The 27,343-nt window shown below is 43.7% G+C and overlaps 1 protein-coding gene across 1 annotated transcript in view; it reads left to right on the top strand.

Annotated features, from left to right (window-relative positions):
• The window catches only part of il1rapl2 (interleukin 1 receptor accessory protein-like 2), a 270,711-nt gene that overhangs the window by 129,976 nt on the left and 113,392 nt on the right, over window positions 1-27,343 (top strand). The window contains 2 exon segments of the mRNA XM_034543447.1: window positions 16,564-16,733; window positions 17,929-18,032. Of these exon segments, the coding sequence (XP_034399338.1) occupies window positions 16,564-16,733; window positions 17,929-18,032 (274 nt within the window).

Raw genomic sequence — 27,343 nt, 5'->3', positions numbered from 1 at the left:
CCACTCCTTTCCGTCTCTCCTCCTCCCACTCTTCTCCGTCTCTCCTCCTCCCACTCTCTCCTCCTCCCACTCTTCTCTGTCTCTCCTCCTCCCACTCTTCTCCGTCTCCTCTTCTGTCTTTCCTGAGAAAACACCCTCTCTCCGTCATCCCTCGTTGGCCCATGGTCACTCCCCGCTTTCCCCCTTTTTGCCGGGAAGTCAAACATCTCTCGACCTCTAATCTCCGTCCTCCGTTTCATTCCTCCTTATCTCGGTGTTCCGTCTTTCTTCCCCATTCAGAACACATTCTGTCTGTTAATCACCAGTGCACTGGACGTCCATTCATGATGCACTCGGCCATTATAAGAGTCTATTTCTGACCAACGTGACAGAGCTCTGCGGCTGTCTGGCTATTCCTACCAGACACTGTGACAGCCATTTACAGCGGCAGAGATGCACCCATGGGCTGAAAGATGCTGAAATAGTATTCAATGCTTTCAGCCCAAAAGTCAATATAATTGGTGTTTTTTTATGATTTGTAGGCCAAATGTGATTAGGTTTATTGTGATATGTGTTGATGTCTTATTTTAAGAAAACCCTTTTCCCTCGGACACGTTGTGTGTCATTCGTGCCACTCTTTTCTGTTTTGGTTGTCTTCCAGCCTTGAGGGCCATCACTGCACATGTTACTACCCTTTCTTCTATTTCTTTGGGCCTCAGTATGAGGTTGTCCATCAGTGCCTGACGGATCCTTGATGGGTTTTCCCCGTAGCTAAAAGAGTGGCTAGATAGCCCTGTGATGTGTATTTGCTGCTTTCCGTGCTCTAATAACGTGTGGCGCTGAGCATCTGTGCTCCTTTTCAAACAAAACCACTGCAATCACCACCATGAAACACAAGCGCACAACACGTGCTCCCAAATCCACTTTTTTGTGTTTGTCCTCATCCAACCTTGTCGCCGGCGGGGGCCGGGCCGGGGGGCGTCTGGCTCTCTGAAACTTCAGCGGTGAAGTTAGTCGCTAAAACAACCTTGAACCCGCGACTGAGCCGTTCCAAGCGGCTCTTTACGACTGGTGGAACCATGTAAGCGATCCGTAATCCTGCTCAATGCTCGCTGATGTGTAAAAGCCGTTTCGCACTAATGACTACCGCGGTCCATATATGCAGTGCATTATAGGAATGAAGACCCCCCCCCCACTGTCCCAGATACAAAGTGAGCTGTGTTTTTTATCCACAGCCAGCATGTCAGGTGCCTTTTAGAGGATTTTTTTAGTCAATTATGTTGAGTGTTTTTCATTAGCGAAGCCCTCGTGTGGTTTCTGTGAGGAGAACGTTGATGTGTTTGCATTACAAAGATAAAGATAGATCCAGCGTTCCTGTATTTGGAACTGGCTGATTTGGCCTATAAAACTAAAACTTTCTTATCTCTTATTTCAAGCTTGTGGACGATTCAAGACTTTAATCAGCATTTCTTTTTTCCATCAAATTGAAGCTTGATTGAAACACAAGATGTGCCAGACCTATATGTGCAACATAGATAAGCAAGAGAGTTGTTATGCATATTTAAAAATATAGGTTAGTGTAAACGTCCCTATTTGGCCCACCACATCCATTTTTAATGAATGCTGCCCCAGTTTACATTTAGAAAGGAAAAAACATAAAGTCTAAACACTCATTTGAAGGGTCAACAATTAATTTATATCAATTTCTGAAGTTTGTATTGTTTAAAATGTGAACATATGTCAAAGGTCTGTCATGGGCCTTTGACATAAGCGGAACAATATAAAACCAATGTTATTTCAGCAAACCCTTTAATGAAAAAGTCATATCACGTCTGTGAGTATTAATATTCTAGGTATTGCTCATAGCTCTAATCTGCATGATGACGTCTGCCATGCAGATATCATGTTGCGATGCACAACGCCACCAGTTCCTCCCGTCAGTTTGGTTTCCCCTTATTTTCTTTTCCAGCAGCTCTCCTGTGGTCAAGCGTTCCATCGGGAAGTCACAGGACGTTTGCTTCTGTATAAAAGCATAATTCTCATAGCCGCTCCCAAAGTGATATTTATTTATGCCGTCAGTAGATGCAGCCAGCTCACATCTGTAACATCTGTCCGAGCACAACCAGCAGTTTGTGCAGGTATGGGTGCAACATCTGAGGAATGAAGTGTTCAGATGTCAACACATTATATTGGCGCTTTCTGATCTGGAATATTGATATCCAGAATATTTCATCAACTCAACTCACCGCCAGGCTATTTCAGTGGGTGGGGTAATTAATGGAATATTAATTCATGTAAATACTCTCCTACATTAAACTGTAGCACTCTGATCGTGTGGTCCAAAACTAAGTATTAATGTGGAAAGTATTTTCATAAAAAATAAGAACTACAACGTGAAAGAGTAACGGCACACTTGTTTTCTTATCAGGAGTGTCATATAAAATGTAGCCCTATTCGAGATGGATTCATCATTTATTCATATGAATGTGTGTGTGTGTGTGTGTGTGTGTGTGTGTGTGTGTGTGTGTGTGTGTGTGTGTTTGCTCCCTGTAAACAGTTGTTTGCCATTGCACATCGCAGTCGTTCCCCTGGAGAATGCATAATGAAATGCTCTGAATAAATGCCCCGCTGTCGTAAAGTGTGTGAACACACCCCGAGACAGGCAGAGAGAAGGACTCGCTGTGGCAGTTGAGAGGGAGCTGAGGGTAATTTATAGTGATGAGCGTAAACTGGTTGGATCATCCGCTGGGAGTTGGGAGTAATTAGGGCACCGCTTCCTGTATTGCAGGGGAGGAGGAGGAGGAGGAGGAGGAGGAGGAAGAACAGGTGCCCGTGAGCACGATCACTTGCAAACGCGACGCGCATTAAAAGTGGATGCGTGATTCATCTTGACTTTGAACAAATAAATAAAACAAATGACGGGGGAATGGGACTTGAAATGACTAAATATGGGAAATGTGTTTGTTTTTTGATCACCACAACAAGTCTCAGGATATATTCAATGTTTAAATCCTGGATTTCTTTATAATGAGTGTAGCATGAGGGAGAAAAACAAGACTTGACTTCTGACAATTCTTAAAAAAAGCACCGCGCTGAAATATTATAACCTTTTAAGTTGATTGGGCAGAACCAAGACGTTCTCACCTCAACCCGTCAAGTACTGACTTTTGGTTCCGCGTAGCCTTTAGTCTCCGTATGAAAACACCGGGCCTTCTTTCATCTGACTCCCATGTGAACCCTCCCACGTCAGTATTGGACCGTCAGAGCACCTGATGGAAGAGGTCAGGGTGGACGGTCAAACAAACATGAACTCTCACCCAGCAGACCGCTGTTCCTGTCCTGTGTGTAACTTAACTAACATAACGTCATTTTAACCCAAATCTATTTTCCTTAGCCTAACAAAGTTATTGTGTTGCTGAAACTAACCTAGTAAACCTAAAATAAAAAGAGTAAACCCCCATTAGACTTTAAAAAAAAGAGATTAGCTTAGCTTGTCATTAGCTTAGTTGGACACCAACCTCCAAAGTGTCTAACAAGTTGAGTGAGAAAGTGTTGCCTGAAGATGTTTGCATTGAGTTGCCTAATTCCATCACTCGACTTTCAGCTCTGTTTTGGTCACCACCAACCTCCAAATATCGGAGGCTTCAGCCCGTAAATGGTCCACGATGTTCACCACCTAAACACTCATTCTCTGTGGTTTCATCACGACACATCATCCTTTTCACACGACACGTCATTTGGTCCACTGTTATTATGAAAAACATAGCAGCTAATACCAATCTTCACACAGAGTCCAGCACAGAAGCATACAGTCAATAATGACTCAGCAAATCTCACTTTCCTCAAATCAAATAAATATCAGCTTAATGTTTAATCATTTGTGCCTCAAGCGTTCCGATTTTCCGAGGAGATGATACGAGCCAACAGCCTGACAGAATCTGTGCCCTCGAGAAAAACACAGTGGGAACGGTCCAAAAGCAAAACGATACGCTTCGGGCACGTTTTCAAGAGGAATCTTGATGTCAAATGTCAAATGTCAAACTCAAAAGAGACATTATGAAGAGGCCAGGAAGCAAAAGCAAGTAAATCAGGTAGACTTCAATTGTATGTTTTATCCTTGACGTCATTGCCACTTAATCTTCAAATACCAGTTCTGTTATCATCCAAATAATCAGGCCAACTGCAAGCCGCCTCCCTCTTACTGCATATCTCGTCTTTTATTATTTTTTATGAACCAATAAAACAATTGCAAAGCTCTCTTTTTCTTCACCCATGCTGGCCCTCTAATTGGATCACTCATCATTTCAATTACATCAAGGATGTACGCAGACAAACAAACACGGCCCGTAATGAGCGCATGAGTTATTAAACATTCGTGCTGTCAATTACGTGCATCTCATTAAATATCAATGAGCATTTGTGCAGCACTTCACGGGAACAAAATGGCCGTGACAGCGTAAGTGCTATTTATGGAACAGGGTGATGATTCTATCGGAGCAAACACGGGAGAAATTAGCTGTGGAGAGGGACTTTTACCTCTGGTGGAAATAGGTGTGACCATGAAGGGTGATGGAAGAATAATTCAGCTCCATTACTTACAAAAGCACTAATCCATTATGTAAAATAGTTCAATTACAAGTCAAGCAATCAAAATGATAACAATCGAAATGACCCCCGAGTATCAAAAGTATTCTTCCCAGAGAGCACTGGCCCTCGGGCCTGATATTCAGACGTGAATGCAGCAGCACGTCATTGAGGCTGGTCAGGGTGGACCTAGTTTTAACAACATAGTTTAAATGTGAGGGGTTGTGAGGTCATTAATGTGACACCAAATGGGAGGAAAAAACAACAAATATTTGTCTTTTGGTGTACTTATTTCACTTTTTGGCCTCCATCAACCACTTAAATTGAACTACTTGTGAAACCTGTCGTTGGTGGAACTGCTAATAACTCATAGACATCTGAAATGTGTCAATGGGACCAAGTTAGACACAACTTCCTGGGCGCCCAAAAGGTTAGCAAAACCCTTGTTTTAAGACCTTTTTATGACCAGGTACTGTTTTCACCTTGAGAGTCTGTGTATTAGTCATCGTGGTAAGATGTGGTCCAGGAGACACCGACTGTATCGAGAACTACAGCAGGAGGGCTTTCGAGTACTTTGCCAGATGTTTTACTTGCTGGCAATATATTGTGTTTTCCTTGCAATCCGTGCAAGATGTGTGTAGTTCAAGTTCCGACACGAGTGTTGTCCAAGCCGGTGCTCCAGAGTAAGGGGCTAGGAAGTGGGGGCAGGGTCCATTGGTCCCCGACCTTGACCTTAAGGCCGCCGCTCTGATTCGGCTGGTGTGATCCGTCACAAGAGATTCAAAGTACAGGGAAGCATAAACTACCATCATCTACAAGTACCTCAAAGTTGTACAGTACTTAAGTAAGGAACTCAACACCACCGTGTGTGTGTGTGTGTGTGTGTGTGTGTTAGGGGTGACTGCCGGGGTAGCAGCAGGAAATAAAGGTGACCGTACAAGAGTGAGGTTGCCAGGTTTGGCGGCACAGCATCCCCCTCCTGCACGGCAGACTTCAGGAGGACTGGCACAAACACGCTCGCACAGGAAAACCACAGCAGCCACCCGACGCCTGCCAAACTCTCTCTGTCACGTACACAAAATACAAAAAACACACCTTAGATGATCGAAACTGATTTATTCCTTCATTGATGTTCATCTTTGAATCCCCTTACTTTAACACCTAACCCTTAACCCACAACATGTTCGAGCTAACATGTGCTTGCTTCACCTCCTTTTTGGGCTGAAGACTCTTAGACAACTCCCAACTCCAAAGACCCCGATATGTGTACCGGCTGGCCTCTTCTCCTCCTCTTTCTCTCCCTTCCAACGCTTCCGTCCTTTTTCTCTCTCTCCGTTTTCCCTGAAGATAAATCCTGTCGTCGTCACTCTTGACGACTTTTTCGACTCTTACAAGAAGAGAACCGGTTGCAGTGCCACCCGAAGGTTAACCGCCTCAACCCCCGCTGAGCCGGAACCCCCCCCCCCCCCCCCCCGGCGGTTGATTGAGAAGGAAGGGTCACGTCGTGAACACGTTTATCACCTCGCCGTCATTCTGATGTTGCTCCTGTGTGCATGCGTATTCATCCCGTAAGGAGTGAGGGTTGACAGCTCACAGAACGCTGTTTGTGAGCTGTGGTTTTGCGTCAGGTTAAGACGTGCTCCCCGGGCTGTTCCTGCTGCTCTTCAGCAATTCCACCGCAGTTTGTTTTAAAATATTCAATAGATAGACAGGTAGAGAGGCATAGAGAGAGAGAAAAGAGGGGGGAAGAAACAAAGTGATGATGGGGAGCGAGCGAGCGGGAGGTGGGTGGGTACAGTAGGTGGAGCGAGAGGAGGATACAGAGAACAGATTTAGAAGAACAGAGAGATGCAGAGAGGAGGAAAGCGGAGCTGCCAGGAGACGGCGTGTCAGCGGCCTGTGACAGGTGTAGGAGTTCATTATTCTGCAGGTTGTAGATAGCGTCTACCAGTCACCGCTGTCTCTCGCCCTCTCTCTCTCTCCCTTTTTGCTGTCATGAATGTTTGGAGTGTGCTCGAAAAAGTTTGGTGGAATAAACTGTCTCCGTTCTCGTTGTCTCGCGTCTCATCGGGATCAGGACTCTTTGCCTGTGATGAGATGCAACTTCTCACAGGCGCTGGCTTCTTGTCCCTGTTGGGGGGTGTGGGGGTGTGTGTGTGGGGGGGGGGGGGTCATGGCAGACAGATATTTGGCAACTGGTGTGTAAGAGAGTTATGGATGTTTAAACGTTGTTTGAATGTCTGTTCATCTCTGTGGCTAAAACTCAGTCCCAAAACAAACAAACACTGAGCAGAGAGGAACATTTGGGTTTCATTTGGGTAAACATACCACTGTGTGGTCAAAACCTTTCAAAATAGAGCACATTGTCCTTGCTGAGGCATTATTGTATGTATATTTGTTCACGTATAGTGTTTTAAATCTCATTTAGTTTCCTTAGCTCTGTCTTTGATGGATCCAATTCTCGTATCATTTTTGAGAGTATTTACTGTACATTGAATTGTTTTCTTTTGTCTAAAGCAACAAAGTACTTTTTATTTTTTTCCTGTTGGTGGGATCAGCTTCCACGAAGCCTGAGCGGCATAACAACACCCACCAGAACACACTCTCTACAGAGCCCCAGCTTCTTTCACTAAAGACACAACCCAGAACAGATTATTCATGGGATGCAGACACGGAAGTAATGAGCTGGTGTGGAGGGATTTGAATTGAACTCCGACTGTAAAAGTGCTGCAGGAGGCCGGAAGTGGAATTTTGAAGAAAAAGAAAATTAGAGACCCGCATGTTAAGTTGCAACCATATGTACACAGCAAGAGGCAAGACCTCTCCCTCTCTTCCGAGGCACAATAATGCCATTCCCCTTTACCTCTTTCACACTCTCTTGCACTTTCTCCCAGCTCTCTCTCTCTCTGTAGGATGCTGTCAGTAAACAGGTGTGCAGCCACTTCTCTTTATTAATGACAGGCAGGAAGAAAGCAAAGGGGGCCCTGTGTGTGTGTGTGTTTGTGTGTGTGTGTGTGTGTGTGTGTGTGCGTAACACACTAGAGAACTGACAAATGCGGGAGTGACTGTGCCGCACGCTCCATCGACACAGTGACAAATGGCGAGGGCACAACAGAGCACACACACAAACACACACACACACACACACGCGCACGCACACACGCGCGGCGCGCAGAGCGACACACACAGCACTTTGACAGAGGACAATGCTTTCAGAGCTTGAAAGTTGTTTGGCTCTGGTTTCTGAGATTCAGACGGAGTGACGGAGGCGATTCCGCCGTGGCGGGTTGCTTAATCAAGTGTTGGATGCCAAAGCGCTTGTTGGTTCAAACAAAAGAGAACGCCCGTCATGTGTGATGGCATCATATTTCTCCCGTGCCTGTTTGGAGGAGGTTGTTTTGGTGTTTTTGAGCTTGAGAAAGTCTAAATGATGACACTTCCCTTTGTCATGTAAATACATGTACATCTGTGTGATGCCTTATTTCAACAAGCACCTCCTACTTAAACTATAGGACTATATGAGCAGTGCTCACTGGTGTGTTGTCATAAACGGATGTCATGCATGTGCCCTCCTGCAGGCTGTTTTCATTCAGCCTGCGTAGCTATGACACAACACATCGTAGATATCCTACGGACTCAATATGTATGTAATCTATATAATCGTGAACCAATAAAGACAGCAACAACCCATGGAGGGTTGGTGGATGGCAACTCACCCAGGTGACCACTGTTCATATATTTGTCACAGCACGTCCGTATTTTAAGTAACACCACTTTAACCTCGGCCTCCATCTTCCATCTTTTCCTAAACTTAACTGAAGTAGTTTTATCACCTTAAACTATTCAAGTTGTTTCCCATTGAAGACGGAGGTTTATTTTGAAAAAGGCTGTCTGCAAAAAAACGAGCGTAAATTGGTGCTGACTATCGTAGGAAAACGCATGAAAAGGAAGAATAACATTTGTGTAAGATGTCAGACAAAAAGCTGCGTGAGGATCCGTTGCTTCTCTTTATAGCGTGAAACTCTCATTAACATTTAGAAATTACAAACCGAGTTGGAGAACAACAAACCTACAGATGTTTCTTTTAAATACACTGTAATGCACATATTGAAAAGTTTGCATGAACACTTGTGAATCATATCATGAAGGGAGGCTGGCAATTTTGCATTTACTTCTTAAAATCACAATTGTTTATCATTTGAAATGTTTGCATACGTCGTGTATGATCGCAGTGGTAAAACACTGCTTTGTCAGAGAGGTTTCCCCTGTTGAGCATCTATTCATCGGGGACATTCCTCCACTGGTTAGCCAACAAGAAGTACAATGCAAGAAGACAAGCTAGCAAGGCTATCAAAAAGTAGCCTCCCGTCGTCTTTAGCAGAGTCATGTGACCCTGGCCTGGCCGGTGGGAGTGGCCACATGAGAGACTTCTCTGAAACTGGAAATGTAATTTGATGCACATTTCTAATAAAATGGACTTGATACTCAAACTCGCCGCGAGGACGTCGATTTTTTGGCATATGAAGGAGTGACGTAGAGCGGCCGTGACCTGTCAATCACAGTAAGCCCGCCCTCATTTACTAAATGAACACCATGCTGTGTTGAAGATGACTTGAAACCAGAGATTCACCCGAGGTTGGCGCCAGACTCCTCTACTCAACGTGAGGAGGGCATTGTTCTTCCTGCACAAAGGAAGCCAAGACGTTTATAGCTTGTGTCAGCAGCAGATGGCGGAGGCAGCGAAAGGGCCAGAGGAGGAGTCACTCCAACATTTCTATGTGGGTAGGATAAGAAGGGGTGTGTGCGGTTCGGTTTAATGGTGAATACGGTCTTCATCTTCAGAAACACTCACATTGCCTGTTTGAGAAAGATCATCAGTCATCTCCTCCCTGATCTCATGTATTAGTGTAATTATACCAAGGTACCACATTTAATTTGACGTTGATTTATTTATGTTTGTAATGCGACAAACTGCTTCCCCCCCCCCCCCCCCACATCCCTCTGCTAATCTTCGTTCTCTCCGTCATTATTCAACGAGAAGTAACTCGATAAGGGAAAACATTCCTTCCTATTTACCTCTCCTGATATGACTCTCTTTTGCTCACCCACGTGTGCCTCCTTTGTTCCTCCTCTCCATCTCCCTTCTGTCCCTACATCTGTCCGTTCATCCATCCGTACATGAGCCTCTTCTCGAGTTATTGTGGTTAATAGCAAGGCCAATGTGTTCTGCCTCCAAGAGAAATGGGACTCATTACTTTTCATTAAGTACTTTGGGTGAAAACTACTCTCTCATTCTGTGCGCTTCCTCTTCTTTTCTTTCTGCTTCGCGTATCTTTCCTCTTTTGTTTGTCTTTCTCTTCCGTGGCCTGATGGGCAAAACCATGAAGAGAAGTTTCCATGATTCTCAGAGGCTGTTTATTTCCATGCCCGTGGCATCCAGAGGGCTCATGGCGAGAGCGCTAACACAGTTGGAAACGGCACTGGGAAGTGTGGTGGTGAGTCTGGCCTCCAGCCTGACCAATCCAATCACATGCTCTCATCTTCTCTTTAAGAGAGCCCACTCTTGCGGTTCCGGGGGGCTCTCGCACCGTTTATTGATGGAGAGGTCCAGAGCTTCTCTGCCACAAGAGCCTCCGCTTAGAGGAAAACGGATGTCACGAGGTCCAGAGAACTTGCAGTAAACAGTTACACGAGGATACAAATATAGTCAGGAAAGCAGAAAGTGTGTGTAACTATTTGGAAATTCATATACAAATGGGCCAGACATCATAGATCATGAAAAGAGCGCAAAGCACCAGTGCACGTTGTTGGAGATTTAAAACGCAACCCGCTGGTCGTTGCCGTATTCTCAGAAACACCAACAATGAAGAATCAAAAAGGACGAATGTAACCGGCAAAACGGCATAAAGGAGGGATTGTAAATATCAATGTTGAATGTCTTTATTTGAACATAATTAAAGACTGAAAAATTATACCAAATGGTCCAATGTAACGTGAGAAAAAGCACTTTTAGCACTTTTAGAAAGATCATAAATCATAACGTAAGTCTCTGATTGTCTGCAGCTGCTTTGCTTTTCATAAATGCTGCTTACTTCTTTCTTTTGTTCAACAGTCTGGGTTGTTTGAAAGACGAGTCGCTCACTTGTGTGTGTGTGTGTGTGTGTGTGTGTGTGTGTGTGTGTGTGTGTGTGTGTGTGCGTGTGTGTGTGCGTGTGTGTGTGTGTTTCCTCTTGTGAGGGTGAATACATTTCAATCTGTCTGCTAGCATTAAACAGAGGGCAGATTGTGGTCAACTCCATTTATTCAACATTGACGCTTGTGTGTGTGTGTGTTTCTACCATGGGTGTGGGTTATGTGTGTGTCTGTGTGCATATTGTCCTTGTGAGTGTGTGTGTGCGTGTGTGTGAGCTGCACTACAAGCCTCATATGCTGATAGATGCTGGTGTAGCTCCATGGCACTGAATGAAGGCCGTAACCCACACGTGCATTACCATATTCATCCAGCTCGCTAACTACATTGTGTGTGAGTGTGCATGTGTGTGTGTGTGTGTGTGTAGACTCCACTGGTTTGCACAACTAATTTTTAAATTTTAAATTTTTACTAAGTAATTTTGAAAATGGTAAACACACTATGTCTCTTTTTTTCTCACACCTCACACTTCTTCTCGCCTGTCTTTCACACACACACACACACACACACACACACACACACACACACACACACACATGCAGCATGTCCACTGATATGGCCACATATATAAATGTCTATCCAGGCTAAGGCCTATTCGCATAAAATGGGGTTCAGAAAAAATAAGTAACCATCAAGTCGGCTGTTTGCTGAAATTGAACATCAGCACAAAAACATTGGGCCAAATAGCGGGTACTCTCTCTCTCTCTCTCTCTCTCTCTCTCTCTCTCTCTCTCTCTCTCTCTCTCTCTAATGTCATTCTCTTACTTTTCTCTCCCTTCTGCTTTTTCCCCTCCTTTTCTTAGCCTCTATTCTTTTCCCTCTCACTTGGGTGTAAATTGCCCCTGCAGTGGTGATAGACACTGTGTGTGTGTGTGTGTGTGTGTGTGTGTGTGTGCGTGTGTGTGTGTCCCGTGACTGCTCGTCTGTGTTTGTGAATGTCGAGATCATTACCTGTGTGTGTATGTGTGTGTGTGTGTGTGTGTGTGTGTGTGTGTGTGTGCGTGTGTGTGTGTCCCGTGACTGCGCGTCTGTGTTTGTGAATGTCGAGATCATTACCTGTGTGTGTATGTGTGTGTGTGTGTGTGTGTGTGAGTGAGTGTGTGTGAGGTCAGGTCAAGCTATTATTATGGCAGCAGCTGTAGAGGTATTGCAGGGGATTGTGGGTAGCATGCAGACAGGCTAGGGGCTCTGAAGGGCTTTGTGTTTGAGTGACAGGCCTGAACTAAAACGCTGCGCCCTGCGCACACACTACACTACGGACAGTCCTCAAGCTATTAAACATGGCAGAACATACCTTTTTAATACTTTATATGAGGAAATAATGATTCAACCCCTGGGCAGGTGTTTGGAAGCACTTATCGGTTTTATTGGTCTGTCTGGCAAAACATCCTCAGAGTGTCTCGGGATTATTAATATGAGCTAACTACCGTGAGTAGAGCACCATCCACACAAACTCAAAGCCCGTCATTGCTTCCAGACTTTGGTTATGGGATGTCAATAAGTGTGTGTTCACCGACAATGAGAATGTTGTGCTGTCGGTTTAACAGTTACAAGAAATATTTTTAAAAAAGATCTCAGAGGAGCAGTTTTTATCCATAAAAAGTCAGTCCACCTTAAAGTTGGCCCAGGAACTGGACCAGAACTGGACCACACCCCTTCACTTTAATGAGCAGGTGGCACTTATAAGCTTAGGTCTTGAGGAGATGTGATATCTATTTACCCTGACAAATAACCTGTACACACACACACACACACACACACACGCTACACTGTGATAATGTTACTGATGACTTCATATTCGTCATCAAACACTGGTGTAACCCCCCGACAGAGCCAGGAAGACACACAGCTGACGGACTTTCATGCGCCCCGACCACAGTACCAGTTGGACGGGTGTCCTGGGGACGCAGTGGCCCGTTCTATGCATACACTGCAGCCGGCGGTAACTATTGTGAGATTTATTTAGTCCCCGAAAGCCTATCGGGCCCTTGGAAGGTGCCCTTGGCTCCCTGTCTGTGGACATGAAGTCCACTCCCAGAAACTCAGAAAGGACTTCAAAGCCCAAATCACAAAAGTCGTCCTGTCCTGTTTCCATCAAATTAGAATGATCTCCAAAATTAAACCACTCCTCTCTCACGATGACTCTTTGGGCCGTTCCAAAAGACTAAAGGTGACCGTGCTTTTGCCATCAGGACCCCTCGGCTTTAGAAGGACCTGCCTGAGGAGATAGGGCTCATAGAATCAGTGATCTCTTGTCGTCGTAACATATTTTTGTTTTGGATTCTTGGTCCTTTGACACTCAAATACTTTGGCAGCATGAGTGGTTTTGCAATAAGACAACTTGGTTTACTTTGTTTCCTGTTTTATTTTGAAGTTTCCTACCTCTCGTTTCCTATGTAGGTTTGGCTTCCTGTCTTTGTGGCATTAGTCTCGTCGCCGTGTGTTTCTTCCACCAATCAGCTGTGTGTTGCTGCCTGATTGGGTCCCTTAGAGTCCTGCCTCTGGTCTGTTGGCTGTGGGTCGTCTGCTGTGTTTCCTGTCTGTGTTCCCGGATTCACCAGATACCGTTTACCGTCTTTCTTTCCCCTGTTCTGGTTTTTATTGGATTTTCAGTAACTCCATTTCAACTTCCAACTTCTCTAGTCAAACTGATGTTTCAACAAATTGAGTTGAGGACCTGCACCAAACAACACTATAAAAATCAATACATACATGTTTTTTGGCATATGATTCCACTGCCATATAAATGTTAAAACCGTTGCTAGATTCTCCTCAATGATCAGAATCTGATGACTGAGGAGCCAAGGAACTCTTCTATCCTCAGCATTCCTGTTTTTTTAGGTGTGTTTGTCGATGATAAAACCTTACCAGTGCAAAGAAAATTATATTTAGGTTTGTGTTCTGCCCAAAAAACCAAACTCTGAAACTTTGCCATTAATCTGTGCTTATTTCCACTCTGCCCGTTTGGGAGCATCCATATACAAATAGAGCTGAGGGGAATGATATATCTGGCCGCGCTAACACCTCGCCCACACATTTAATATGTCAGCTGTTACACACACACATACACACGCACACACACACACACACACACACACACAGGCAGTACGACGCTCGTATACGCTTACCTCCACGGCGTAATGCACAAGCGCCAGCAGAAGCTGCGATGAATGAATTATTGGGAGTTTGCTTTGGTTATGACCTGCAGCTACATATAGCTCATCACTCTAATATGTTTGAGTGTGTGTGTGTGTGTGTGTGTGTGTGCGTGTGTGTGTGTGTGTGTGTGACCTGTGTTAAACAGTTCTGAAACAAAAGGCATTAGTCCAGTAGACCAAACTAATGTGGTTTTCTATTAATGCGATGCCTTTGGTGTGTGTGTGTGTGTGTGTGTGTGTGTGTGTGTGTGTGTGTGTGTGTGTGCATGTGTGTGTGTGTGTGTGTGTGTGTGTGATCCTTTTGTGTTAGGTGTTGAATGGAATGCACTCACACCTTCAATTTGTGTCAGCTCATTAATTTACAACCAAAAAGTCAGGCGGGTCTATTCATTACTTAATATTCAACACACACACATTTCCAACTCTATTCCAACCTCTCCCTTACACACACACACACACACACACACACACACACATATTCCCATAGTGAGTTATTATGACTGTAGTCCTCTGAATATCTGGCAACCTTGTCAGTGATTAAATGACTGGCGTTAAATTCTGTGTGTGTGTGTGTGTATGTGTGTGTGTGTACATGTTCATTGGTACTACATTAAATCCATCCGGCCTCTGTATGACTTAATGCATATTGCTAAATCTATAAATGTAACCAATTAAGCAGGCGGCCATGAATCTGCTCATGCAAACGCAGTCCTTAAATCTCCGGATGCGACATAAATTAACCGAATGACCCCCGACATGTTGTTACGGAGCACGCACACATTTATGCGTCCACGCACAGCGGTAACCACAGAGACAATGGTCTGAAGGGTTGTGGCCATATAAGGGTATAGTCATATAATATGTATTTATATAAAGTTGCAAAAGTGCTTCACAATAAAACCTGAAAGCAAATAAGAAACACAATCAAAAAGATAAAATATAAGATATATATAAATAAATAAAATAAAATAAAATCCGTCAGATGTAAAAAATAAATTGCCACCCGGTAAAAGTCTTCAGAAGAGATTTAAAAGAAGATTCAGAACGTGCCTTCCTTAGATGGCCAACAGCTCAGGGGCCCGGGCAGCAAAGACCTGGTCCCCGGTAGTGACCAGTGGTGAATCTGGAACCGTCAGTGGGCCCTGTCCGATGGTCTCAGGCTCATAAGGAATCAGCAGATCACAGACATCGGACGGAGCCAGGTCCTTCAAGGCTTTGAAAAACACCAGCGAATTCTTAAAAATCTATTCCAAAATATGGATGGGTGTGATGTGGCCACTTCTCCTGGTACGAGTCATAGGCCCGGTGGACCACGCAGCGATAGCCGATTGGGTCATGCAGATGTTTGTTTCCTAACATGCGATGGTGGAAGGTCCAGAGGACGGTCCCTGACTTCAACCTGTTTCCTTTCCCGTCGCGTCAAGAGAAGGCCACATCTGTGTGGAGCTTCACCCAAAACTTCAAACCATATACACTAGTGTGGGTTATTATTGTGTCAATGGGACATATGTGATGATGTGTGACCTCATCATGTGGTCGTATCCAAATAACGTATGTGCATTCACAACCCTCATCCCAGTATTGCGTAATGGACCGCCAAGAGGAAGGATGTGGGAGTGAGGAGTAGATGACAGCTCAGGAGGCGCTACTGCTGCAGGCTAGCAGAGGAAAGGCCTTCAGGAAAGGGTCTGAAGGCTCCAGTTAAAACGGAGCGCATCTATCTGAGCCTCAGACCACGAGGGGGAAAAGAAAAAAGAAGGACGTCAGAGGACAGAGAGAAAAAAGAGAAGATAGACGGGGGGAGGAGGGAAGTCCATTTGGGAAAGCTCCTTGTCATTTTCCGTCCTGACCTCTACGTCTCAACAGCTCCTACTTGTCTTCCATCCACAACTTGTTTTCTGTTTGTTACGGTTGACCTGCCCCCCAGCCCCCCCCCCCCCCCCCAAACACACACACACACACACACACACCCCGACATCGCAGCACTTCCTCTCTTCTTCTCTCTCTCTTCGTTTGGCCTTGACCTCCTCTTCTTCTTCATTTCTCTGAATCTCTATCTCTCTGCCTCTTCGATTATTGCTCTTTTTTTCCTCTGTTTTTCACTTCATTGCTACATGTCTCAGGGTATATGAAGGACAACAAAGGTCAACTAAATATTTGTGAAATAATTTCATTAAAACAAAGATAAATGTAATGTGTCCGTCTTTTTGATTTTCAATGAAGTTGTTCAACTACAACTGCTACTTCCTCCAGTTATGCCTTTGACGCGTACAGTATAGATACAAAATGTTCTACATGTATCTCTTTGAATCTTTTACTCCTCCTCGAACATGAAACACACATTTTAATCAAATTGAATACTCTATTTGTTTTCTGCCTCGAAAGTGAACAATATTGCCAAATAAACCAGATAAAACCATATCTCAGTCACTCACTCACTCTCTCGCTTTCTGTGTCTCTCCCATCACTCTTTCTCCCTGAAAAGCATGTTTCCTATATAAAGAGTAGTTTATAAAGTCTTGTAGAAGTGTTTTTGCTTCTCAACCTCTTTTTCCTTCCATCAGTGGAGTCTGTCCACTGTACAAAGGTCCATATACTTTGTATCTATCGCCACCTTCTCAATATTTCTCCCCGTCTGTTCTCTCCTCTCAGTGGACGGATGCATCGACTGGTCGGTGGATCTGAAGGAGTACCACGTTCTGGCCGATGAACCCGTTCGGGTGAAATGTGCCTTGTTCTACAGCTACATCCGAACCAACTACACCATGGCAACCAACGCCAAGCTGCGCCTCATCTGGTACAAGAACAAAGGAGATGCTGAGGTAGGACCGCCTGGGAGGGAAGCCCATGAGGCTGCAGGGGATGGAGGTCCAACACTGGGAAGCCTACAGTGAACAGAATCGAGATTCATGCTTTTGTTTGTGGTTGTTTTATTCAAATAGGTAGGATTCAAACTACTGAATACATAATAATAATAATAATAATAATAAAAATAATAGATACTAATTCAATCTCATAAATCATATTTAAATAAACTGAACACTTCTGATTAAGCACAATTATTATCATGTATGGTCAACGAAACAAAACCAGGACATTTCAGTAAATCAGGGATTCATAAAAAAAAATGTACTGGAAGAAATATGAAATGAATATGAACTCATTGGATGGTAGTCAATCAGCGGGAGACTTTGCAGTGACAGAAAATAAAATAAAAACAAACAAACATGATTTGTTCTGACTCTCCTCCAGTAACGACGATGCAGAATATACAATTACAAAAATGGCGGCGGAAGTCTTCTTCACTCAGATATTTGTGTAAGTGTTGCTCAGCAGCAGTGTGGTACGGTGCTGCCACTAGTGGCCGGAGAATATACTGCAGGAATATTACTGATTTAGTTTTATTGAAAAAGTGCTGGAAGTAGAATGCAACATGTACGATGTTTTACCAAAAGTGAAGTTTTAGGCTTTGAGGTTGGAGTTTAATAAAATCATGGTTTCATCTCATAACAAAGGAAGTCTGGGTTTTTTATTGAACAATGATTGTTGGTCAGCCATTCAGTGGAAATGGATACATTTATTTTAATTTTTAGCCTCGTCCCAGATCCAATCTACATACCAATTCTCAACAGGTGTTAAAGGGTTCACACTGGAAACAGGACACTTAATAGCCAATAGACAGAAACTAGAGGGACTGATCCATCATACCGTGGTCCCAAGTGATCCAGTACAACTCTGTTCCCCTCTCCCCCGCAGTGTGGATTTCATCTGAATGGTAAAACAGGATGTAGCGGGATTACATTTAGATAATGCATGTAATATGCATCTCCAGTTTACACATTGAAACCTAATGCTACGGGTGCATGTGTACGCTCCTCTGCTCTAAGCCATTGTATTTATATTACCTACGTTAATACCAGAGAGGGACTTTATGTCTCTACTTAAAAGGCTTATATCTAAATGACAGTTATTGTTGCGTTATTGCTCTAACATTATGTGTGGTATTGTGTGCTTCAGGAGCCTATAATCTTCTCGGGTCACCGGCTGAGTAAAGAAGACGACTCCATCTGGTTCAGATCTGCTGAAATGGAAGACAATGGATTCTACACCTGTGTCCTAAGGTACCTTCACACACATCTAGACCGATGACTTGGCAGCCATGACTCCACCCTCACGGGACCGGCTTTTTCTCCGCCTACGTTCTCCATTTCTGCTCCAGCCGGATGCATTGTTGATAACTCTTTGTGAACATAGCTCAAGGTCAAGGTCAATTGTTATTTATTTTGAAGTTTCACTTCCAGCCACAGCACATTTGCTGCTTCAGACTAAATAAATACATACAGCGGTGGATTTCACCAGCGTGCATGCACCATATTTGTTCTTGCCCGACTCCGACACGGACCGGTGCTCTCGGAGCCGCCTCGCCATCAGGGATTCCCTCTCACAGGAATAGAGTTACGCCTGCACCCAGGTGGTTCATTGACATTGTGTTGGCATATTGCAGCGCGGCTATTGGGTTAAAGAAAAAATAATGTCTGAATATGCTCAGTATCCATGTGAGAGAGGTAAACAAAAGCCCCTTTGCCGCCCCTAATACTTCAAAACCCAGATTACTGGGGTTTAAAAAAGAAAACTATTTATCATCAACATTCTCATTATATTCACCGTGCATATTTACTCTGTATTTGGGTTCCCTAATAAACCGATTAATTAGTATGTAGCACATTAGGAGTTTATCCTGTTTTATCAGGCCAACGGATGATAATAATTAACGTGTACCGTTCACTAACAATGCAAACAATCATTGCGATCAGTTAAGCAGTAAAAGGAAATATCAATATATAAATCAGTTGAACAAAACTCACTGGAGTGGCGAGTCACTTACAGGAGAACAACGGGTCCACCTTAAAGATCGGTCCACCTTAAGAGAGCCTGACTTCAGCTCTAACCCCCTTTCGTTAATCAGCAGGAGGCGAGCTGGTCGGCCCATGAGGAAAAATATTCATATTCCTTTGAATCTCTAGCCATGTGTTTATTGCATTTGCTGAAGTCTGTTCCAGAAGATCGAGACATTTCTCCTGTCTCTAGGTGTGCACGCGCATATATATTTTTTCCTGCTTTGTGAAATGCTGCCAGTTTAGTAGATTGAATATTTACGATATGGCTGTTGGCATACAGAGTCCTCTGTGGCCCTTAAGCGATGTGTGTGTATATGTGTGTGTGTGTGTGTGTATTTCAGACAACAGCCATAGGGACAAGTTCATATTCCTATTTATTTCCCAGTAACCCTGGATGATGATATTTCTGTCATGTGTAGCCACCGAGAGACAGGACCCAAACGCCGACAACATTGAAAAGAATCTTTATTCTTCACTTTATTATTTAAATTAAGGAATCACAAAAACAACAGGTCTGACACAAGCGATCACCAGGGATCTAAACAGGACGGACCAACACTGGGGAATGAGACAAACAGGGTTTAAATACACAGGGACGGTGCAGGTGGTTGGACACAGGAGGAAACAATCAGGGACAGGAAGTGAAGGGAAACAGAGGACACGAGAGACTTCAAAATAAAACAGGAAACAAGACAAAAACTCCAAATCCTGACAATTTGTTGTTTCAATAAAATGAATGAGCTTAAAGGAAAACATGTAATGAGAATATTTAAAGCCAGTCTCAAATGGTCTCTGTTCATTTAAATGCATGTTGAAGCTCTAAGTGGTGTCTCTGAAACAGAGGAACTCAAAGTGAGGATAAGAGGACCTGGTTTCATAAATACAGCCATGTTGATTAATTCCTTTATATAACAGGACCTCATTGGCCTGGACCAGCTTTTCCCCTCTGGCTGTAGGACACCTACATTCATCCTCCACCCTCCACCACATCATATAGTTTTGCTTTGTTTTTGTGATTTGTTTATACATTTTTTCATGTAGCGAAACGGGACTCCCGCCTGCATTTGGTTGTGCAACCCTGCGATGTGCGATAATGATGACTGAACTTTGATGTCGTCTGCTTTCAGTTAGAAAGGATGTTGCCTCCTGAAAAATGGTACCTAATATTCACAAAATAAATTTGATCACAATGACTCAAAGTCCACCTCCTTTTTTTTACCTCAGTCTAACAGTGTTCACGTCCAAAGTTTAGATTGGTGAGTATGTCATCATAACTGAGAGGGAGGAGGGCTGAAGATATGAAAGTAAAATGTAGATGACCAGAATGAATCTTCATCCCAAAGACGATGAAGATATTTGAAGTGGTTTCCTGTCTCTGTTTCTCTCCCTCCATCGTCTGACCCAGCAGCTTTAACTTGAGTTGCTTTAGAAGAACTACTGGAACCCGTTCGTCTCCCTCCTCTTCATACCTCCACCTCCACCTCCTCCGTCCCTTAATCTCACCGTCTCCTTCACCTCTCCTCCGTCTCCTGCTTTCCTTCTTTGGCTCCTTCGTCCTGTTCCATCTCTCTGTCTCTCTCTCTCTCCCACTCCTCTTGTTTTCCCCTGTCTGCACCCGACTCTCTTTACCTCCCCTCATCGCCCTCCCTCTCATCCCCTCTTCCTCCCCCTCCTCAGCCTCTCCTCCCACCTCCTTTTTCCCCCTGCCAGAGTCTGACACCTATCCTCCTTAATAAGCTCTCTCTCTCTCTCTCTCTCTCTTTCTGTCTCCCCCTCGCTCGCTCAGCATGACAACCTAATTAGGGCTCGGTGTCTGTCATTGTCTCAGGGTCTCTTATTAACACGCACACACACACACAGACACACACACCCAAGCGCACACATATAGAGGCACAGCACCTCCTATCCTAGCGGGGAGCTACCAACTGGATCCTATTCTATGACTGGAAGGTTGTATCTAGGATACACGCGCACAGAGAAAGGCAGAATGTGCTTTGAAATACATTCTTTGCCCTCGGTCGGACCCATATTGTTGTTTCTCTGATAAAGAAACCTGCATATGTTGCCCTTTTTATAAAGCCACTTTTTTTCCGACACGAGGTGAAGACGTGTTTGCGCCCCCCCCCCCCCGAACCACCAAAAAACTTCCCTTTAATCTCATTCGCAGAGATTACTCGCCGTAGATTGACAAACCGGGTGCAGCGTCTTGTGGCGACGTAACCACGTGTGGGCACTCCACTTATCTCCATACCATGCCAAGGTTCAACCATCATTCTGCCCCCGCAGGATGTCAGCCCTCCAGGAAGCGGCGCGTTGTGCGAACCACGCCAAATGCTTTGGCTTGGTAGCAGTCGGGCCGCAGAGTATTGTAGTGGCAGACCCGACCGATACACTGGATGGTACCCCGCCTCGCTGTGTCACTACGCCGCTACATGTGAGTGGCGCCTTCGTGGGAGGCTTGCAAGCGGGTATAAAAACAAAAAGGGCAAAATGACGGATAGCGTATGTGGACAGCAGGAAGTCCATTTATTTTTGTGCCATAAAGTGCACGCATCGTAATGTAGCTCAGAGTGTGTAATTAGCTGTTAGCACAGTGCTGGATGGTCATTAGGCGTTGCATATAGCTTCACGGAGGAACCTGGTGAGTAAGAGAAGCCTCTTTAAAAGCTCTCACTGAAGCGAGTCTTTGAGGCCGTTTCGTGCATCCTGCAGCTCTCTGGCGATCAGTTTGACGTACGTTGAGAGTTCCGCTGTGGAGCTCAGCGGCGGTTTAGTCATTTTACGATCCCAACAATAATGAGGTTTGGCTTATGGTTCAAATTAGAAATATAAAACCCTCTCAGGTGTATAAGACAGCTGTCCATTACGTTTCATGCTATGACAAAATGACAGCTTACTTCACCAGTAAACACTCAGCCTGCTCTCACTGGCAAAGGAAATCTGCTACAAAACAACCTCACGTTTTTCATAGTCATCCAGCCAAAAGGAAATCAATATAGATGGAAGTCCTTTTACTAAAGAGTTCATCCCTTATGTCCTCGTAGATAAGACGGTAAACAAGACGCCGGTAACTGAAAGCTAGAGGTGTCTGGGGGTAACGGAGATGTTCCCAGACCGTAACTGTGCACATCGGGATCTTTGCTTATGTTTACCTTATACTTCACATAAAGTTGTGTCCTGTAGTTATTCTTGACAATACGTTCCTGACTTTAGTTTACAGCATATATCAACCATTGTTCTCTATGCATGGAAACCGTTTGGCCCTCATCTCCTGAGTGGAGTTTTAGTTGGAGACACTGTAGTCGTCTCATCTGTGGTTTTTAACGTGGCCTCAAACAAAAGTCCTTATGGTATCCTCCAAAAAGTTACAACTTGGCTAGACAACAAAACTAGGTTTTGAAATGGATCATAAAATACTCAAGTTTGGTTAAAGCAACACACTTACTTAGTTAGGTTAAAGCAACACACTTACTTAGTTAGGTTAAAGCAAAACACTTACTTAGTTAGGTTAAATTAACACACTTACTTAGTTAGGTTGAAGCAATACACTTACTTAGTTAGGTTAAAGCAACACACTTAGTTAAGTTAAAGCAATACACTTAGTTAGGTTAAAGCAACACACTTAGTTAGGTTTGGGAATATATTGTCATTTGGGTTAAAATAACTATTGAAGTGACGTTACTACACAAGTAACAGGATAAAATGAATCAACGTTTGCTTCTTGTTTCACATGAGCAACAAACAGCTGAAAGATCTGCTGTGTTTTATTTTTGAATGTGCATTATTTCTTGTGGTATAGTTATGAACGCTGGGCAAGAACAGCCTGGTGCCACACCTCTTTACTTTATATAGTGGAGTGATGAGTTGTCTGCCTCCTGCTGTGAGAATATCCTGTTGGTTTCTGTATCCTGCTGTGCATTTGTCCATCTATCATCATCTGTAGCCCCCCACACACACACTCACCAATCCATCCATCCATCTGTCCATGCCTTATCGGTGTCAGTGGTGATAGATGTGTTTTTGATGAGGTGTCCATCATCCTTAGTGAACAAACAAGCTGTGACACGTGTGTCAAGGGGAACATGTTCTATGGGATTTAGTTTCCCCCATACATGTAATAGTTTTCCTTCAGTCTCCTATTACCTCCTGTCCCCCTGGCCTCCTCTGCAGCAGCCGTTTCACTGCTCTCCTTAGTTTAATTTAAAATGTTCGTTCACAAGTTTGTTTTAGGTTTTGTTTACCCATTTATTGTAAAAGCTATTGTGTTTCACTCTGCTCTTTACATATCAGTCACACGGTAGTTTGTGAAACAGTCAATCTATTGGTTTTGTGAACAGGGACACAACATGAGATTACATAAACAATCTAAGTTAGTTTTAGGCAACCAAACCACTTTTGAAAACATCAGAGTTGGGCTCAAAACCACTACACACTGCCGGGTTTAGGGAAACTGTCACGTGCATGAAGCTTCGGCTACAAAGCCTCAACCATTAAACCACAACGCGGTGCCAAACCACGGTCTCATGGGTGAAAGTCTTGCGTTTGTTGGATCCAACCACCTGTCCTCCCACCAACAACACAGTCCTCTTGGATGTTAAATACTACTTCACTTGCTCTGTAGTCAATGCCACGGAAAAACAGACAATCGGTGTCCGTGTACACGAAACCAAAAGGTATACCGGGCTGCGTCATTTCCTTTGTGTGCTCAGCCTCCGTGGCTTCTACTGGTCGTTATAACTACCCAATTTTTGTACAGCATTTAAAAAATATTTAAAAACTTGTACATTTAATATGCATCACATTCCCAAATGTGTGATGTGAGCTACGGCCCAAAGACACAGTTGCACTGAGAGAATGAAGTAGTTACAAAAAGGCTTTTGATTTACGGATGGTTTTGTGATATATAGATATTATAGAAGGAGGGTTTCTCAATTAATTCCTCTCTAACAATGTGTCCAGGCTAATGCTGGCTAGCATAGAGTAATATAGTCATTTACAATGTTTCTAATGTTATGAACGAAAACTGAATATCAGAAGAAGACTCAGATGAAAAGTGACAGCTGTATTCAAGTATAAAGTAGAACTCTGTTGGCCCAAGGCAAAATGATTGCCATTCAGAGGCAGTATTGATCCTGTTTAATGACCTCTTTAATTTATGCACTATGACCAGGCTCTGCCCCGAGCTCGGTAGCTGCTGGCAAATTATGTGCCCTATCCTGTCCGAGGTCACTGACAAGCCCCTGAAGCACTCACTCACCCTAACCCTTCGTTGCAACCAAGAATATTAATCCACAGACAAATATGAGCTGCTGGTGGATTCAACTATGTTGTCCGAAAACATAAAAAAATGTGTGGCAATTTATATATTTCGAGTTTTCGAAAAGAATGTGTAGCCGATAGTTTCAGTCCTCTGAGACACTGCCCACATGTTCAAGTTTGGGGAAACAATAAACCATGCAAGATTATGAATTGAAACATCATTATCAATATATAATATAATAACAATATCATTATGCAAACCACTGATCCTTTTTAGTGTCGCGGGGCGCTTTGGGATGAACCCACGCTACATCATCTTCTAGATAAATAGCTACAGAGCTACATCCCTGAAAACCAGATATAATAAGTATTGATTAACATAAACATAAAGCTGCACAAAGAACAATTTTAGACTGCGGGGCATTTAGCAGCTAAAGAGACAAATGTTTGGGTTTTTCTCGAGAGTTGGTGGAGACTCACTTTTAGCTCCGTTTTTGGTCTCCACCAACTCTTGGACATAGATCCTATAAATAAGTACCTTTTTCAAAAAGGTGATGATATCCAAAAACCTGCAACAAAAAAGCTTAATTGCAGGTTTAAAATGATGTCTTCCTGTTCTTCTTTCTGTGTTGTTTGTTTAGTTTCTGTAAACTTCCACTTGGGAAAGCCAAAGTGGTAGTTTACGAATCCTTTATTGTTCTCAAACAAGATTGTTCTCGCATCTTTTCTACATAAAGAAAAAAACCTAAAAACATTTCATTATTGTTATTACACAGTTGAACATTTTTTACTGCGATTCCTGTTGAAAAAAGAATCCAGTGTCAAGCCACCTTTGTATTAATCCTTCCCTGAAATGTAACAATTAGTTGCTATTATCTTATATAGGAAACACTTGAGGACTCCTGGTTAAACTTTTATGGTTGTAGCCAGTAAAAAAGTTTTTACATCTTCTTTTAATGTTTTTCTGTGGAAAACATCCTACGATGTTTGAAATGCTTCATTTCATAAGGGCTGCTGCATTTGTCTTTTTACCTGTTGCTCTTCAAAGCCCTGGAGATCCCCAGTGGGGTTGTGCGAACCAGAGAGAGGGGGCTTATAAAACCAAAGGTGAGCCGACATTAAAGGTGGAATAACACTCTCTCTCTCCGGAGACCATAACTGTAAAATAACGGTGTCTGAGACACGAGGCGCGGCCAAAGAGAGATGTGCGCTGGTGGGTGGGAAAGAGAGAGAGGAGAGGGTAAAGAGAGAGTCAAGGAGAAAGGGTAAATAGAGGGAGAGAAGAACAGGGGGAGCTGGGAGAGAGAGAGAGAGAGAGAGAGATGGAGGAATAAGTGGAGGAGAAAAGAAAAGCAATGATCCATTTTCTCTGCAGGTATAAGGACCTCAGGAGGGGGAGAGGGCATGCTGCGACGGCCCAAGACCCTCTATACTCCCACTATGATTAGGTCACCAACACACACACACACACACACATATCACTTAGAGCGAAATTGATACACACAGTGAGAGGTCCCAGTTTATTGTTTGAGACTGCAACACTGGGAGAGAGACTTTGCACCAAACCCTGCAACACTCGACTATCTGTGAGAGCCGAGCTGAAAGAGAATCAAGAAGTCGCTGGGAAGACACACACACACACACACACACACACACACACACACACACACACACGCACACAAAGAGGAGAGGACGAAGAATAAGAGAGACAGAGGACAAACCGATGGAGAAAGAACTAACACAAAATGAGTGTTATATAGTGAACAAGGTAGCGTGAGATGAGAGATGTCATGCTTCTGGCTTTGCCCGCTTTTCACTTTTCAGATTGAAATGTAACACGGTCTCTGTGAGGGGGGGTGACTGGCTGGACCCTGGGATGGGGAGTGTGTCGATTGGCTGGCTAACTGGTGGGGTGAGCGCTGGTTTCATTTGGTGACATCTTGGCCAGACATTTGGGTTGGAAGCGTCGGCGGCTGCTTGTTTTTCTTTTTTATTGGCAGGTGGCAGGCAGTTCTTTTCCGGCTGTTTGACTTGATTGGTTGTTAGACTGGCTGGTTGGGCTCCCCGGCTAATTGACCGCTCTCACCAAGACACACAAGCGGGGATTGTTTGGTTGAAATGCTTCAAGCTTGTGCAGACGGAGGCTGGAACACCGACATAAGGTCCAGGTTAGCTCAAGAGACAATTGAGAACCTCAGAGATCTTAACTGCATATTTCAGTCACGGGGACCCGGGTCTAAATTTGGATCCTAAAGCTTAGTTTTTACTTGCCGTAGTGTATCGGAGCGAGGCGCGCGAGAAAGTGACGTCATAGCGCCGCCTGGTCGTGCACCACTGAATTTTTGTAAATTGGCGTGCTAAAATTGTCAGATATTCAACCTTTGTTTCTTTATAATGCATTTAAAAGTGAACTTCTTTCTTTACAGGGTTTGTATAAAGACAATAAAGTAGGCCATTAATATGAGGTATGAGATTACAGATCATTAGAATCCCTCCTCTGCATTGTGGAGGTTGGTTTATGGCTTTTTGCTGATTACACCTACAGTCTGTTGAAATATCTCTTTTTCTTTTTGAGTCCTCACAGTAAATTTAGTCTAGCATTTTGGAGAATAATGCAGGATGATGGAATATAATATAAACGCCTCCGTACAAACTCGGGGCCGTCTACGACGGCAAAAGCGAATGTAAACAAAGCTTAAAAAGTCCTGGCCCAACCTGGTGGCCCAGGTACTACCGGAGCAGTTTGCAGCACCGGACGTTGTTAATTGGTCAAGAGAAACCTCGTGTCTACTACATCTTGTATTTTAATCTTTAAATTACATATAGTTGGTTCCAAGTGCTAAAAAAAACAAGCTGTCAATGTGAACAGAGCAAAAAAAAAAAAAAAAAGCAAACAGAAAAATTATTTGCAATTGCATTCTGTAGTCAAAAATAAATATTCATAAACCATTTAGCATACTGTTGCTACTTTGGAGTCACAGACATTCTAGAGACTTCCGTGTCCTTTTTTTATTCACGACATCTCTCTGGTCTCCCTGGCGTCGGTTCATTGCGTTGCACTCAATGAGCAGTAGTAATGATGATGACTGCGTTGCTGTTTGTTTTGTATGTGAAAAGGGCATTAAGTTAAATTCATTGTCAGACTAATTCCCCTAATGGTCATTCAGACGTAGTGGAAATGCAAACAAAGTTTAGTTACATTTAGACTAAAGTTCATTAAAACTTAGTTCCTCACTAATTATTATTCACAATTAGGTTGTGGTGGGAAATTTCTG

Source organism: Cyclopterus lumpus, chromosome 10 (assembly GCF_009769545.1).
Source record: "Cyclopterus lumpus isolate fCycLum1 chromosome 10, fCycLum1.pri, whole genome shotgun sequence".
Classification (NCBI taxonomy): Eukaryota; Metazoa; Chordata; class Actinopteri; order Perciformes; family Cyclopteridae; genus Cyclopterus; species Cyclopterus lumpus.
Note: the sequence above shows the minus strand (reverse complement) of the source record. Positions and strands in the feature narration are given on the sequence as shown.